The following is a 14,527-nucleotide window of genomic DNA, read 5'->3' on the forward strand; positions in this document are numbered from 1 at the left end:
TTTTTTTTTTCTTCTGGCTTTACCCTACTGATAAATACATTAGAACAAATTCTGATTTTATTATTTAAATATGTATTGGCATAAACAACTACAACAAACTATATTCCAGTTAGAGCATTTATGAATTCTCCTAGGATTGATTTTGTTATCCACCAAAATATGTGAAATTGTCCAGTATTCTGTATTTACTGTTTTGTGAAGGAGGTTAAGATATCACATACTCAGTGGTGTTAAATCTCACAGTCAGGTCATTGGAAACCCAGGTTCACATAAGAGAAGTCAGCTTGGATTTGTTAATTATATAGATTTTGCAAATCTATATAAAACCATCCTTCTGATTTATTCACAATTTGGTAAAGAGAAATGCATATTCACTACAGCAATTATAATATGGAAATATTAACATTAATCTTGAATTCACTGCAAATGTATTTCCTTTACAAAGTAAAGAGAAACCAAATGAGGCTGACATATTTAAAACAATGATAATGAGTAACATAATATACAGTTGAAGGATAAGCATTATTGGAGTAACTAAAGCCAAAAAAATTAAAAAAGCTAAGTTTAGTCTAATTTTAGAATTCATTTTACGTATTAGTTTTGAAATTCAAAGGTGGTGGGGGTGAGAGTTCATGCCTCTCTTTTAGAATTGGAGTTCCCACTTTTGCTTGCTGTTACAATCCAGCAGAGGGAGCAAAAGCTAATGAATAAACCGAGTAAGTGGTAACATTACCCATGATCCTGCCAAAGAGTACAAACTTTTAGAAAAAAACTTGCTGATTTCTAATATCAAGACACAAGTGGGAAAAATACTTCCAAGTTTATGTCACTGTTCCTCAGGCAATAAAAGATTATGTGTAAACAAAGAAATGTCAAAATAGACAACAAAGTTAAAACTCTGTTGGTCCTACACCACATACTCAAAGCTATAAAATAACATAAGGGATGAGTCACAAGACTTTCCCAGAATTCAGAACTACCCATATGCTCTACTTATGTTGATTCAGGTTGGATTCTGTAAGGAGTTTCTGTAGATGAAGTTCCTCCATGTTTGCCTGCCTAGATTTTTCTTAGGATTAATGAATGGCATGATCAAGCAATTGGTGTTGTCAGGTAACGTAATACCAGTGACAAGCTCAGGATCTTTCCTGATATTTCATTTTGTTGCTTGCATAGCATTCTTTGGGAACATATATATTTTTTCCTGTATGCCAGTATCTTCTATTATACATTAAGATTAGATCGTTGGGGACTGTCAGAAGACACTAGTAACCATTTTTATGTTTTAAGAAAATATTAGATTTCCAACGTTAGATTCATTTACTTGAGAATACCCTGATGCACACCATGCTGCCTTCTAGGTGTTCATACATTAAAAAAAAAAATCTAGATATCATAGACTACTGCAAAAACCTCTCAGACATTGTCTCTATCCAGATGGTATGCTCTTCCCAATTTTTTAAAGTGGATATTGAGAACCCTGTTCCCTGATACTTCATCCTCTATCATATTTATATCCAGCGTCATCTTGACAATAGCCAGAAATAATTTTCATGACCTGGACTCAACAGTTTGGCACTCAGCATGGAAACCACTTTGCTTCTAGACTTTTTTGACCTGGTTCTCAGGTCTGATCCTAGACCACTTCCATGTTCCATGTGTCTTTGCCACTGTCTGGATGACCTGTCCATTTACCTTCACCTTTATTCAACTGGAACTTAATCCTCCCTTGTTCTTTTCACCCCTTTCTGAAAAATACTGCCTACCTGTCTAGATGTCAGGACTAGGCAATTTCCAACCTCACTGTAACTTTCAACTACTTATTTGAGCAAACTACTTAGCCTCTTTGTATCTTAATGTTTTCATATATAAAATTAGGGTAATAGGTTGGTTTTAAATTAGTTATTACACATAACTGCTTGGAACATACAACTTCAATTTTATTGTGGTGGTTGTCTTCCCTGTCTCATTCTGACAGCTTTCCTAACCCACTGACTCCTATCTATTTCCAGTCTCCCAGAACTCATGTCCAGTTAGCCTCACCAGATTTGACTTGAGTTCCTATACTATATCGTCTTCTAAGGGACAATTAATATTACATGTCTAGAAACTGTCAAACCAATTTTCAGGAAGGTTAGAACATGTCATGAATAGAACAAACTCCTTTCCATGCACTCCCCAAAATGAATGTATTCTGTAATTCTGAAAAAATAGCAGCAGCAGTGACATAGTTTCAATCTTTCTGAATTCCTCAGTTGAAGCAGAAAGAGCATCCAAGTTAGCAAAAACAAAAACTGATGGACAAATTTAACAATAAAATTAGACAAGGTATTCTCACCAATCCTAAAATATGACTTGTAAACTTCATGACCATATGATAATACAATCATTACAGTAGAAAAAAAGGGAAGAAACGGGGTGTCTGATGGAAATGAGGCCACACTAACACCTCAGTTACCAATAGATACTCATGAGAAATTGTTTCATGCTAACTTAGTAGTTGAAACTGGGAAAAGTGTTTTCATAAAATCCAGTTTGCAAAGTTAGTGGAGTCTCCTCTTTTAATGTCTGAAGGATCTGAGAATTCTACAACCTGTGAACTTTTATAGCTCAATAGCTGAGGCTCTTTTTCAGGAGAAAATTCAAGGAATGAAGCCCTACTTAAGCAGGCAGGTACAACAACAACGGAAACAAAGTCCAGATAAAAGCAGGAGAGGGAAATAGGAGGGACGGGTTACGGGGCAAGGTGGAGACAAAAGGCAGAGTACAAGGACTTGAACTGACCTCCTCTCACAAATCACCAAAATCACAACTAAGTGCTGAACAATACTTGACAAGACTGGAATGTACCAAAACAGATTCTACATCCAAAGACAAAGCCACAACGAGGCAGGAGGAGGAGTGCGTTCATGAAACAATCAAATCCCATACCGAGTTGGTGGGTGACCCACAAACTGGAAAATGATTATATCGCAGAGGTTCTCCCACAGAATAAAAAGATGTGACATATATATACATACACATACACCCAGTGGAATATTACTCATCCATAAAAATAAAAATATTTTCATACTTTCAAAGATAAATATTGTATGATATCACTTACATGTAGAATCTAATTATATAAACAAACTTACAAAACAGAAACAGTATCTCAGGCTTTGAAAACAAGCTTATGGTTACCAAAGTGGAAAAGTGGGGGGCATAAATTATGAGTTTGCTCAAACATATACACTGCTATATATAAAATAGATAATCAACAAAGACCTACACAGTCAATTCTCTGTAATATCTTATATGGGAAAATAATCTGAAAAATTCTGTATTATTTTTCTGCATACTTTAACCACAACATTGTAAATCAACTCTACACCAATAAAAAATTGGAAGGAAAAAAAAAATGTGGAGAGCTAAACAGAACCAGGAATCCTCAAAAAAAACCAAAGGATTTTTTTCCAACTGTCCAAAAACTTACAGGAACAGATCTATCCTTGTGAAGTTAGAAATGGTCTCCAGTGTAAACACGTCCTGTCAGGTACAGCTGGAAGTATTTATTCTTAAACATTTCACTTGGTAGTGGCAAAATCAGCTTTGCTATGAAAATGTCCTTTACTTTCCACCAGCACCCAGAGTTCTCAAAATGATTCACAAAATAATCAGGATTCCAGCTAGGAACTACTTCATTGTGTTCTCCTGATACAAGGAGTTTCAGTCCTGATTATATTGAATTATCTGGGGGATCTTTTAACCGTATTCTGGTCCTACTCCAGACCATTTGAATCAGAATCTGTGAAGCAGAAGCAAAATAGAAGTATATTCTAAAAGCTTTCCAGGTGAGTCTATGTCCAGGTGGAAACCACTGAAAAAGAAGTTACTCAAAAAAGGAAGAGTAACTGTACTGTCACCATCAAATATCAAAATATGTCATACCTTCCTCGAGTATCCAGTTCAGTTCAGTTCAGTTGCTCAGTCATGTCCGACTCTTAGCAACCTCATGAATCACAGCACGCCAGGCCTCCCTGTCCATCACCAACTCCCGGAGTTCACTCAAACTCACATCCATCAAGTCGGTGATGCCATCCAGCCATCTCATCCTCTGTCATCCCCTTCTCCTCCTGCCCCCAATCCCTCCCAGCATCACAGTCTTTTCCAATGAGTCAACTCTTCGCATGAGGTGGCCAAAGTACTGGAGTTTCAGCTTTAGCATCAGTCCTTCCAAAGAACACCCAGGACCGATCTCCTTTAGAATGGACTGGTTGGATATCCTTGCAGTCCAAGAGACTCTCAAGAGTCTTCTCCAACATCACAGTTCAAAAGCATCAATTCTTCGGCACTCAGCTTTCTTTACAGTCCAACTCTCAAATCCATACATGACCACTGGAAAAATCATAGCCTTGACTAGACGGACCTTTGTTGGCAAAGTAATGTCTCTGCTTTTCAATATGCTATCGAGGTTGGTCATAATTCTTCTTCCAAGGAGTAAGCTTCTTTTAATTTCATGGCTGCAGTCACCATCTGCAGTGATTTTGGAGCCCAAAAAAATAAAGTCTGACACTGTTTCCACTGTTTCCCCATCTATTTCCCATGAAGTGATGGGACCAGATGCCATGATCTTCATTTTCTGAATGTTGAGCTTTAAGCCAACTTTTTCACTCTCCTCTTTCACTTTCATCAAGAAGCTCTTCAGTTCCTCTTCACTTTCTGCCATAAGGGTGGTGTCATCTGCGTATCTGAGGTTATTGATATTTCTCCTGGCAATCTTGATTCCAGCTTGGGCTTCTTCCAGCCCAGCGTTTCTCATGATGTACTCTGCATAGAAGTTAAATAAGCAGGGTGACAATATACAGCCTTGATGTACTCCTCTTCCTATTTGGAACCAGTCTATTGCTCCATGTCCAGTTCTAACTGTTGCTTCGTGACCTGCATATTGGTTTCTCAAGAGGCCGGTCAGGTGGTCTGGTATTCCCATCTCTTTCAGAATTTTCCACAGTTTATTGTGATCCACACAGAATGGTGGTTGCCAAACTTTGCATATTAGAATCATCTGGGGAGATTTTAAAGAACCCGATGGACACTATGTCCCCTAATCCAATTAAACAAGAATAGTCTGGGCATCAGAATAGTTTAAAGATGACAAATCATTACCCCCATCAGGAAGCAATGAAAAGAAAAAATGAAAGGAAGAGAGAGGGACGGAGGGAGAAAAATTATTTCCTGATCAAATTCTTCCTCTTAACAAATCAAGAGAATTTTTTTCTGAAAAGAAAGGAAAAGGATCACTACCATAAGAATAAAGATAATCAAGAGTAAAGTTATATCTCTATGAAAAATGAAACTAAATCAAAACCTTAGGCTCATAAGACAGGAAAACAGATAAATTTTATTATAAAATAAGTAAAATAAAAACATAAATTAAAAAAAAATATCTGAAAATAGGGCCTGAACTGGAGGAAAGAATTAGAAATTAAGGAATGAATCATTTCAGAAATGGATAAATTTGAAAAAGCAGAGGATTCTGAAGAAAATGCCATAAGAGTTTTAAAGTGAGGGAAGGAGGAAATTTTTTAAAGATAGTTTTGTCTTTCTTTTCTATCGAATAGAAAATGACATATATAAGAGATATATAAAAGATACAAAATACAGAATAGACTTTCCTGATAGAAAACAAAGTAACAAAAAATGAACACTAATAATTCAATTATCTATAATACAATATTATTCAATATTTACTCCTTGAAAATAAATTTGGAACTACATATTGAAACAGACCACCACCTATCTGGGCAATCTACTGGACTTATTTTGGCATTCAGGCAAAAATATATTTGTAAGAATAAGGGAAAGAAAACAGATTTTCTTCAGCCTTTTCAAAAGCAACTGTTTATACTAGAAGTGAACAGAGTAACATCTTAAATATACTCAAGGAAATACATTGTTAGTCAAGGATTTCAGATGGAGCAAATTGATTTTGAAGTATAAAAGCCACAGATACAGTTATCAACATGTAAGAACTCAGAATATTGCTCGCAATAAATGGAAACATCATCTACTGATCTGCTCAAACCAAAATCTTGTAATGCTTCTTGATGCCTTTGTTTTCCTCTCCTGGCTCATTTCCACTTCAATTGTAAGTCCTACTGGCTCTATCTTAAAAACATCCTAAACTTGACCGCCCCACATCCACTGTTGTCCTTTTATGCCAAATAACCATATCTAATTGGCATGACTCAACAGTCCCCTTATTTATTTCTGTTTCCACCCTTGCCTCCCTCTAATCACTGGGACAGGGCTTGATCTCACTGCCCAGCTCTGCCCAACCCCTTACCAAGTGTGAATTTCAATTGCTGACTGGGGCTTTACTGCAAATCACACCATTTTTCCCAACTCAGGCAACCATTACCTGACCATGGGGTTCTGTACCATACAAAAAAGTTGATTTGTAGAAACCTAATCCAGCCTCTGCAGAAGTTTCTAATCATACTCATTTGCCAAGAGGGAGAAACAGGCACCTGAAGCATAGATAACTAAATATATCCAAGTAATGAGTGAGTAAACAGTAAAATATGTGTCCTAATAAGAGAGAAAAGAACTTTTTGGAAGCAGAGTGGACAAGTGTAAAACATTACTACTTTGGGTTGAGACTAAAGGAAAAAAAATCTAAAACATTTCATCTATTAGAAAAGGTTTTCTTCTTTTTTACGTTCACTTGTGCTTGACTTAGTAATTTGGGCATCTTTAAACTCAATAAATGGCTTTCATAAAATTACATTTGGCACAAATGTATATTAACATGTTAATTATGGGATTAATGCAGTGTCTGAGTATAAACCATGAATCTGATGTTTGCAGTTGGCAATTTAATCTTGGTTTTGAAAAATTTTTCCTGTGAAATCACCATTTAGCCTTGTAATAGTTTTTCTTAGGGTCAACTGCTTTCCACTGTTTGGTATTAGGAATGCAAAAAGATGCATGTTTTAGTTAAAAAATTATCAGTGTAATTAATCTTTATAAATGTTCAGAATGGAGCATCTAGTAATGAAGCAACGAAAAATACATAAATTTGCATATCGGACCAATTTGTTTCTATTACTTTGCATAGGGCACTGTAGGACTTAAGGACTTCACAAATACACTATGATTATTTGGGTGCAATTTCGAGACTGTCCTAATTTTCAGAAGATTTGCGGAAGAACTCCTAATTTGTAATACGTGGTTGTTTTCTTCTTCTCTGACACTACACTATAAACAAAGAGTGCCTCTTGACTGGATGCTAATGACAACGCCAGTGCTATGCAAGTTTACTTGAATGGGAGTTTAGACTGTTATACAGATATCAGAATAGACATAGAAAAATAAATATTTAAAGCTTTGTCTTTTCCTTGGAGAAATTTCCTTACAAAAATATTATTTTGCTATCAACAAGGAATTTGAAAATACCAAAGATTTTCTGACTTACATTTTTGTGTTTCCTTTAGATAAGAAATGTTGAAACAAATCAATGTTTAGACAACATGGGCCGCAAGGAAAATGAAAAAGTGGGTATATTCAACTGTCACGGTATGGGAGGAAATCAGGTAAACTCCGTTTTTTATCAGCTTCATATTTGGGGGGGAAGATATTGTGTAAACTATCCAGGTAGATTATGGCTCACTGCCAATAACAATGTCTTAGTAAATTGACAGGCATTCTAATAAAGACTTAATTTATGTCTTTAACATATAATAACTATGTTATTATTCTAAGTATTATAAGAAAACACTGAAGAATTTAATAAGTAGGGCAACATCTTTAATTAGCCTAGAGTGAATGAGGGCAGCCAGATGTTTCAGACCTACTTCCTATTACCATGTATGAGAAAATGAGGACTGCATTTTATTGTTAACTCAATCATATAAAATAATCACTCAGCAATTATGGTTCCTAATGGTGCTTACCCTGAATTTCTTCTTCAAATGTTTCTTGTCTATCATGTTTTCTATGACTTTTGGTGGTTTAATAAAATTTTAAGCACACAGATAAGCATGTTTGTTAACAACTTTGCTTTGGCTATCTGAAGATGCCCTTCAGATCAGGTAAAAATGTATTATTTAAACAAGATTTATACTTAATTAAAATTTTAGGACACCTGTTTTGTGATGGTCCAATTAATTATCAGAAACTTACCAGACTATAACAAGGATTCTTGTGTTTTCTGTAAGCAATGAAAAGCAGCACTGCAAGGTAGAAAAAGTAAAGGCTGCTTGGCTTGAGTCTTGGTGCCACAGCCACTTTCAGAGGTTTAATTTGAAGTTCATGGGAACTTATAACAAAGCACAGTTAAGAGACAGCTGCTCCTTGGTAGACAAGTTGTCTAAAAGGGTCAAGGTGAAGCATATGAGTGAGCTGTTTATCTAGTGTTTTAGAGTGAACTGAGGAAGCAAAAATGATTCTGTTCAGCACAACATGATGGTGATTATTTGTAATAGCTGAATGTTTCAAGAATCCATAGAAAGATCTTCAGGATCAAGATGTCTGCTCACCTACTCCCACAAATACATCAGAAATACATCTATAACTGTAACAATTCACACAGAATATCTACTGAACACTGGCAAAAGACCTCAGACTTCTGAAAGGGCAAGAACCCCTCCCATAACTGGATAGGACAAAAGAATAAAGGAAAAATAAAGTAGTCAAAATGGGAACTGCACCCCAGGGAGGAAGCTATGAAGGAGGAAAACTTCTGTACCCAGGAAAGTCCCTTCTACAGTAGGAAGATCAGCTGGGGTGGAGAGGAAGCTTTGGAGCCAGGGAGGAGAGGGCAGCAACCAGCCTGAGTAAGGCAAGATGAAGAGTAACCTGCACAGACATATCAGTAAGACTGCCTTGTACTCCCCAGCCTGAGATGCTTGTCTGTCAGTATGGACAGGGGCTGGGTGCTGAAGCTTGGGCTACAGAGGTCAGACTCAGGTAGAGACAGGAATCGGCTGTGCAGAGACACCCTGCCAGAGTGGCAACCAAGGACGTACTTGGAGGAAGCCTGGGGGTGCAAGAGAGGCAAGGTGCCAATGTTTGGGAAATACAGGAGGAGAGGGATGGGACCGCCATAGGAGCTTCTTTCCCTGTGCACACTCGTAGGTAACAAGACACCACCTATAAGAGCTCCGGTGATGGGCACAAGCGACCACTGCCACTAGGCCACCCACAAGCAGTCACCAGTGACTCCCCTGCTGCCCTGGGAGTGCTCTGGCTGCCACTGCTGCTAGGAAACCCAGGAGCAGGTGCGAGCATTCTTCAATATCTGCCAATCAAACAGTATGATATACCACATCAACAAACTGAAGAATAAAAACTAAATGACCATCTCAATAGACACAGAAAGAGGTTTTAACAAAAATCAACACCAATTTATGATGAAAATTCCCCACAAAGTCATCATAGAGGGATGCTTCCTCAGCAAAATAAAGGCTGTATATGACAAACCCAGAGCTACCATCACTCTCAACTGTGAAAAACTGAAAGCATTTCCCCTAAGATCAGGAACAAGACAAGGGTGTCCACTCTTATTCAACATAGTTTTGGAAGATGATCAACATCACAAATTAAGAGAGAAATGCAAATCAGAACTACAAAGAGGTTTAACCTCATACTGGGCAACTGGCAGAACACCCATCATCAAAGTCTATAATCACTAAATGCTGGAGAAGGTGTGGAGAAAAGGGAACCCTCCTACACTGTTGGTAGGAATGTAAGTGGCTACAGCCACTATGGCAAACAATATGGGGGTTTCTTTAAAAACTAAAAATAGTTCTATTTTAGTTAAGAAAACCCCATATTGTTCACCATAGTGACTGTACCCACTTACATGATCCAGCAATCCCACTCTTGGGCATGTATCTGGAGAAAATCTTATTCAAACGATGCATGCACCCCGTGTTCACTGCAGCACTATTTACAGAAGCCAAAACATGGAAGCAACCAGAATGTCCATCGATAGAGGAGTGGATAAAGAAGAATTTGTACACATATACAATGAAGCCATAAAAGAGAATGAACTAATGTCATTTCCAGCAATGTGGATGGACCTAGAGATTATCATAAATGAAGAAAGTCAGAGAAAGACAAATATCATATACTATTGCTTAATGTGGAATATAAAAGATGATACAAATGAACTTATATATAATACAGAAACAGACTCATAACAAACTTCTAGTTACCAAAGGGAAAATGTGGGGTAGAGGGATAAATTAGGAGTTTGGGACTAACATAAACACACTACTATACATAAAACAAATAATCAACAGAGACATACTGTATAGCACAGAGTACTCTACGCAATATTCCACAATAACCTATATGGGAGAAGAATCTGAAAGAGAATAAATATATGTATAAGTAAATCACTGATGTATACCTGAAACTAACACAACATGTAACTCAACTATAACGTAAGATTTAAAGGAAAAAAAGGGTCCATAGAGAAAAAGCCAGAATGAAATGGCCCTGTTGAGTTCTGGCACCATACTTCAAATCAGACTTTTGTACAATTCAATGGAAGACACTAAAATAATGCTTCTCCCTACAACTAAAGACAACTTAATTATTAAAATCCTAATTAGTACCTCACAGTTTAAATTTAAACAAGAAAGTATATGAGTCAAACTTTCTAAATTACAGCATGGGGAAATGACTATATGAAAGATGATGGAAACAATGACATAGTCAGAACAACAACAGAGCATTCAAAAAGGGTCCATCTTATTATACTGATTCACGGTGAGTGTCAGAGGTTTCTATTACCAAAGTCACGATGAATTCAGCCCCAAGTGGCAAAAGCTACCACGGGACTAAATACACAAGGGTTTACTTTTTTCACATAGTATGAAATCTGCCAAGCAATCAGTTGTTCATTTGTTCAGGTCCTCAGTAATTTCACCAAGAAACCAGATACTTTCTATCTTTCCATTCTTATAGTTAAGTCTTAGCATCAGCTGGTCACAAGAGGTCTGCTAAAACTCCAGACATCATGTCTACATTCAAAGCAGGAAGAAGTGGGAATAGAAAAGAGTTGAAACAGCCATACCTGTCCTTCTATTAAGCAAAGCAGATGCCTTTCTAGAGACTCAAAACACCTCTGTGTATGACTCTTTGGCCACAAGTGTGTGATTTTGACACCTCATGGCACAAATACACTAAATACATCATCTCACACTCACACATAGCTTTCCCTCATAGTTTATTTACCATGGTATTGAGTAGATATTTAGAAGTGTCTCCCATAATGAGTTTCAACAGCTTATGAAAAAAGCTACTCATCATTTGCACCATGATGACATGCAGAATTCTAAAAGAAAACGTTATTTATGAGATCACTCTGATTCAAATATAGATGAAAATGAGGGAGGAAGACCCGTCAGGTGAATTACTCTCATGGATTCATTAAGATGCCATCAGATCAGATCAGATCAGATCAGTCACTCAGTCGTGTCCGACTCTTTGCGATCCCATGAATCGCAGCACGCCAGGCCTCCCTGTCCATCACCAACTCCCGGAGTTCACTCAAACTCACGTCCATCAAGTTGGTGATGTCATCCAGCCATCTCATCCTCTGTCGTCCCCTTCTCCTCCTGCCCCCAATCCCTCCCAGCATCAGAGTCTTTTCCAATGAGTCAACTCTTTGCATGAGGTGGCCAAAGTACTGGAGTTTCAGCTTTAGCATCATTCCTTCCAAAGAATACCCAGGGCTCATCTCCTGTAGAACAGACTGGTTGGATCTCCTTGCAGTCCAAGGGACTCTCAAGAGTCTTCTCCAACACCACAGTTCAAAAGCATCAATTCTTTGGTGCTCAGCTTTCTTTACAGTCCAACTCTTGCATCCATACATGACCACAGGAAAAACCATAGCCTTGACTAGACGGACCTTTGTTGGCCAAGTAATGTCTCTGCTTTTCAATACGCTATCTAGGTTGGTCATAACTTTTCTTCCAAGGAATAAGCGTCTTTTAATTTCATAGCTTCAGTCGCTCAGTAATGTCCAACTCTTTGCAACCCCATGACTGCAGCATGCCAGCCCTCCCTGTCCATCACGAACTCCCAGAGTTTACCCAAACTCATGTCCATTGAGTCGGTGATGCCATCCAACCATCTCATGCTCTGCCATCCCCTTCTCCTCGTGCCTTCAGTCTTTCCCAACATCAGAGTCTTTTCCAATGAGTCGACTCTTCGCATGAGTGGCCAACATACTGGAGTTTCAGCTTTAGCATTTTCCTTCCAATGAACAACCAGGACTGATCTCCTTTAGGATGGACTGGTTGGATCTCCCTGCAGTCCAAGGGACTCTCAAGAGTCTTCTCCAACACCACAGTTCAAAAGCATCAATTCTTTGGCGCTCAGCTTTCTTTATGGCCCAACTCTCACATCATACATGACCACTGGAAAAACCATAGCCTTGACTAGACGGACCTTTGTTGACAAAGTAATGTCTCTGCTTTTTAATATGCTGTCTAAGTTGGTCATAACTTTCCTTCCAAGGAGTAAGCGTCTTTTAATTTCATGGCTGCAATCAACATCTGCAGTGATTCTGGAGCCCCAAAAATAAAGTCAGCCACTGTTTCCATTGTTTCCTCATCTATTTGACATGAAGTGATGGGACCAGATGCCATGATCTTAATTTTCTAAATGTTGAGCTTTAAGCCAACTTTTTCACTCTCCTCTTTCACTTTCATCAAGGGGCTCTTTAGTCCTTTTTCTGCCTTAAGGGTGGTGTCATCTGCATATCTGAGGTTATTGATATTTCTCCCAGCAATCTTGATTCCAGCTTGTGCTTCCTCTAGCCCAGCATTCTCATGATGTACTCTGCATATAAGTTGAATAAGCTGGGTGTCAATATACAGCCTTGACATACTCCTTTTCCTAACTGGAACCAGTCTGCTGTTCCTTGTCCAGTTCTAACTGTTGCTATGGTTACTGTTCAAAAGGATATCCAGTCATATGCTTAAATTTGTCTAATGACACAAAACACTAGATCATAAATGCTTAAAATATTTTAAAAAATATTTAAATGTTTTCATATGTCCAGAAGTAAACTATGCCACTCTACTGTAGACTTCCTATTGGCAGGGCCAGTCCATTCTAAAGGAGATCAGTCCTGGGTGTTCTTTGGAAGTACTGATGCTAAAGCTGAAACTCCAATACTTTGGCCACCTCATACGAAGAGTTGACTCATTGGAAAAGACCCTGATGCTGGGAGGGATTGGGGGCAGGAGGAAAAGGGGATGACAGAGGATGAGATGGCTGGATGGCATCACCGACTCGATGGACATGAGTTTGAGTGAACTCCAGGAGTTGGTGATGGACAGGGAGGCCTGGCATGCTGCAATTCATGGGGTGGCAAAGAGTCGAACACGACTGAGCGACTGAACTGAACTGAACTGATATCCTATTCCACTCTTCATCCCCAGTACCTGGTACTTAGGATATGGTAGGCACTTAATGCACTTAATAAATACTAGTCAAGTAAATAGATGAAAGAATTCATGGTCAGAATAATGGATTTATATCCTAGTACTATATAGACACTGCCAAAAATGTTATTGTCATAGTAACCAAAATTATAGAAAGATACTAATCTCAGGGATTCAGAAATAAAGGGGACAAATAAACAATAAAAAAAAAAACCCATACCTACACATTTTCCAATGTCTCTACATTATCTAATTACAAGATAAACTTTAAAACCAATATTTTTCATCTATATAAAGCTATTCATGTCTACAAATATGAGAATGCCCATTTTGTCATAACACAAATAATGGAAACAAATATTTACCAAGAGGAGAATGTTTAAATAAATCATACTGTATCCACAGTAGAGATTACTACTTAGCCACCAAAATGACTGAGAGGTCTAAATGTATTGTCATCAAAAACTGAAAAGAGGGAAAAATAACAGAGTACAACTTACTTTGAATTTGAATGACCTCATTTGTGGAAAATGTCTGTGAACATTTTTCTCTGTTAATAGTATCTGTAATAGCCATATATAAATGCTATGCAACTTATTAGAAATATATAGATATCTATTTGGAATATAAATTACCACTGGAGAGAGGAATAGGAGAGGAATAGGATAGAATAAGCTGGAATAGGAAATTTTTCTTTTTATCCCACATTTTCCTGTCTGTGTATATACGTGTGTGTGTATGTGTGTGTGTGTGTGTGTGTGTGTGTATGTGTGTATATATATATATATATATAAAATCACAATTAAACAAATAAAAATGGAGAAATTGAACTGCTGACATAAAGGAACATCATTTTATAACACTATTCTGATCTGATAAATTGCATACCTTGTACATTACTTAATATTTTTGAGCTTCAGTGTTTTACCTATAAAATGCATACAAATTTTCCCTCAATTTCTCTAAAGATTAGTAAACTTTATAAAACAAATAACTAGCATAGCATATACTAGACAGCACATTTTGCTCCACTGCTATTAATTATTCTCCTTATTATTTCCATTTGTGTTCTCCATTATCTC

At 37.5% G+C, this 14,527-nt stretch overlaps 1 protein-coding gene across 20 annotated transcripts in view; it reads left to right on the top strand.

The window, feature by feature from the left end:
- Positions 1-14,527, top strand: part of GALNT13 (polypeptide N-acetylgalactosaminyltransferase 13) — a 943,716-nt gene that overhangs the window by 886,885 nt on the left and 42,304 nt on the right. For 19 of the 20 annotated variants that reach the window (XR_015151979.1, XR_015151977.1, XR_015151981.1 and 16 more), the window contains one exon: positions 7,476-7,574. The exons of the other annotated variant lie outside the window; for it this stretch is intronic. Coding sequence is in view for 16 of the 19 variants with exons in the window: in XM_086368993.1 (XP_086225119.1) it covers positions 7,476-7,574 (99 nt within the window). In the remaining 3 variants the exon portion in view is untranslated. The remainder of the gene's footprint in view (positions 1-7,475; positions 7,575-14,527) is intronic. 20 annotated transcript variants of the gene reach the window in all.

Source organism: Bos grunniens, chromosome 2 (genome assembly GCF_055505025.1).
Source record: "Bos grunniens cultivar Pamir isolate PY7600 chromosome 2, Bosgru_T2T1.0, whole genome shotgun sequence".
Taxonomy (NCBI): Eukaryota; Metazoa; Chordata; class Mammalia; order Artiodactyla; family Bovidae; genus Bos; species Bos grunniens.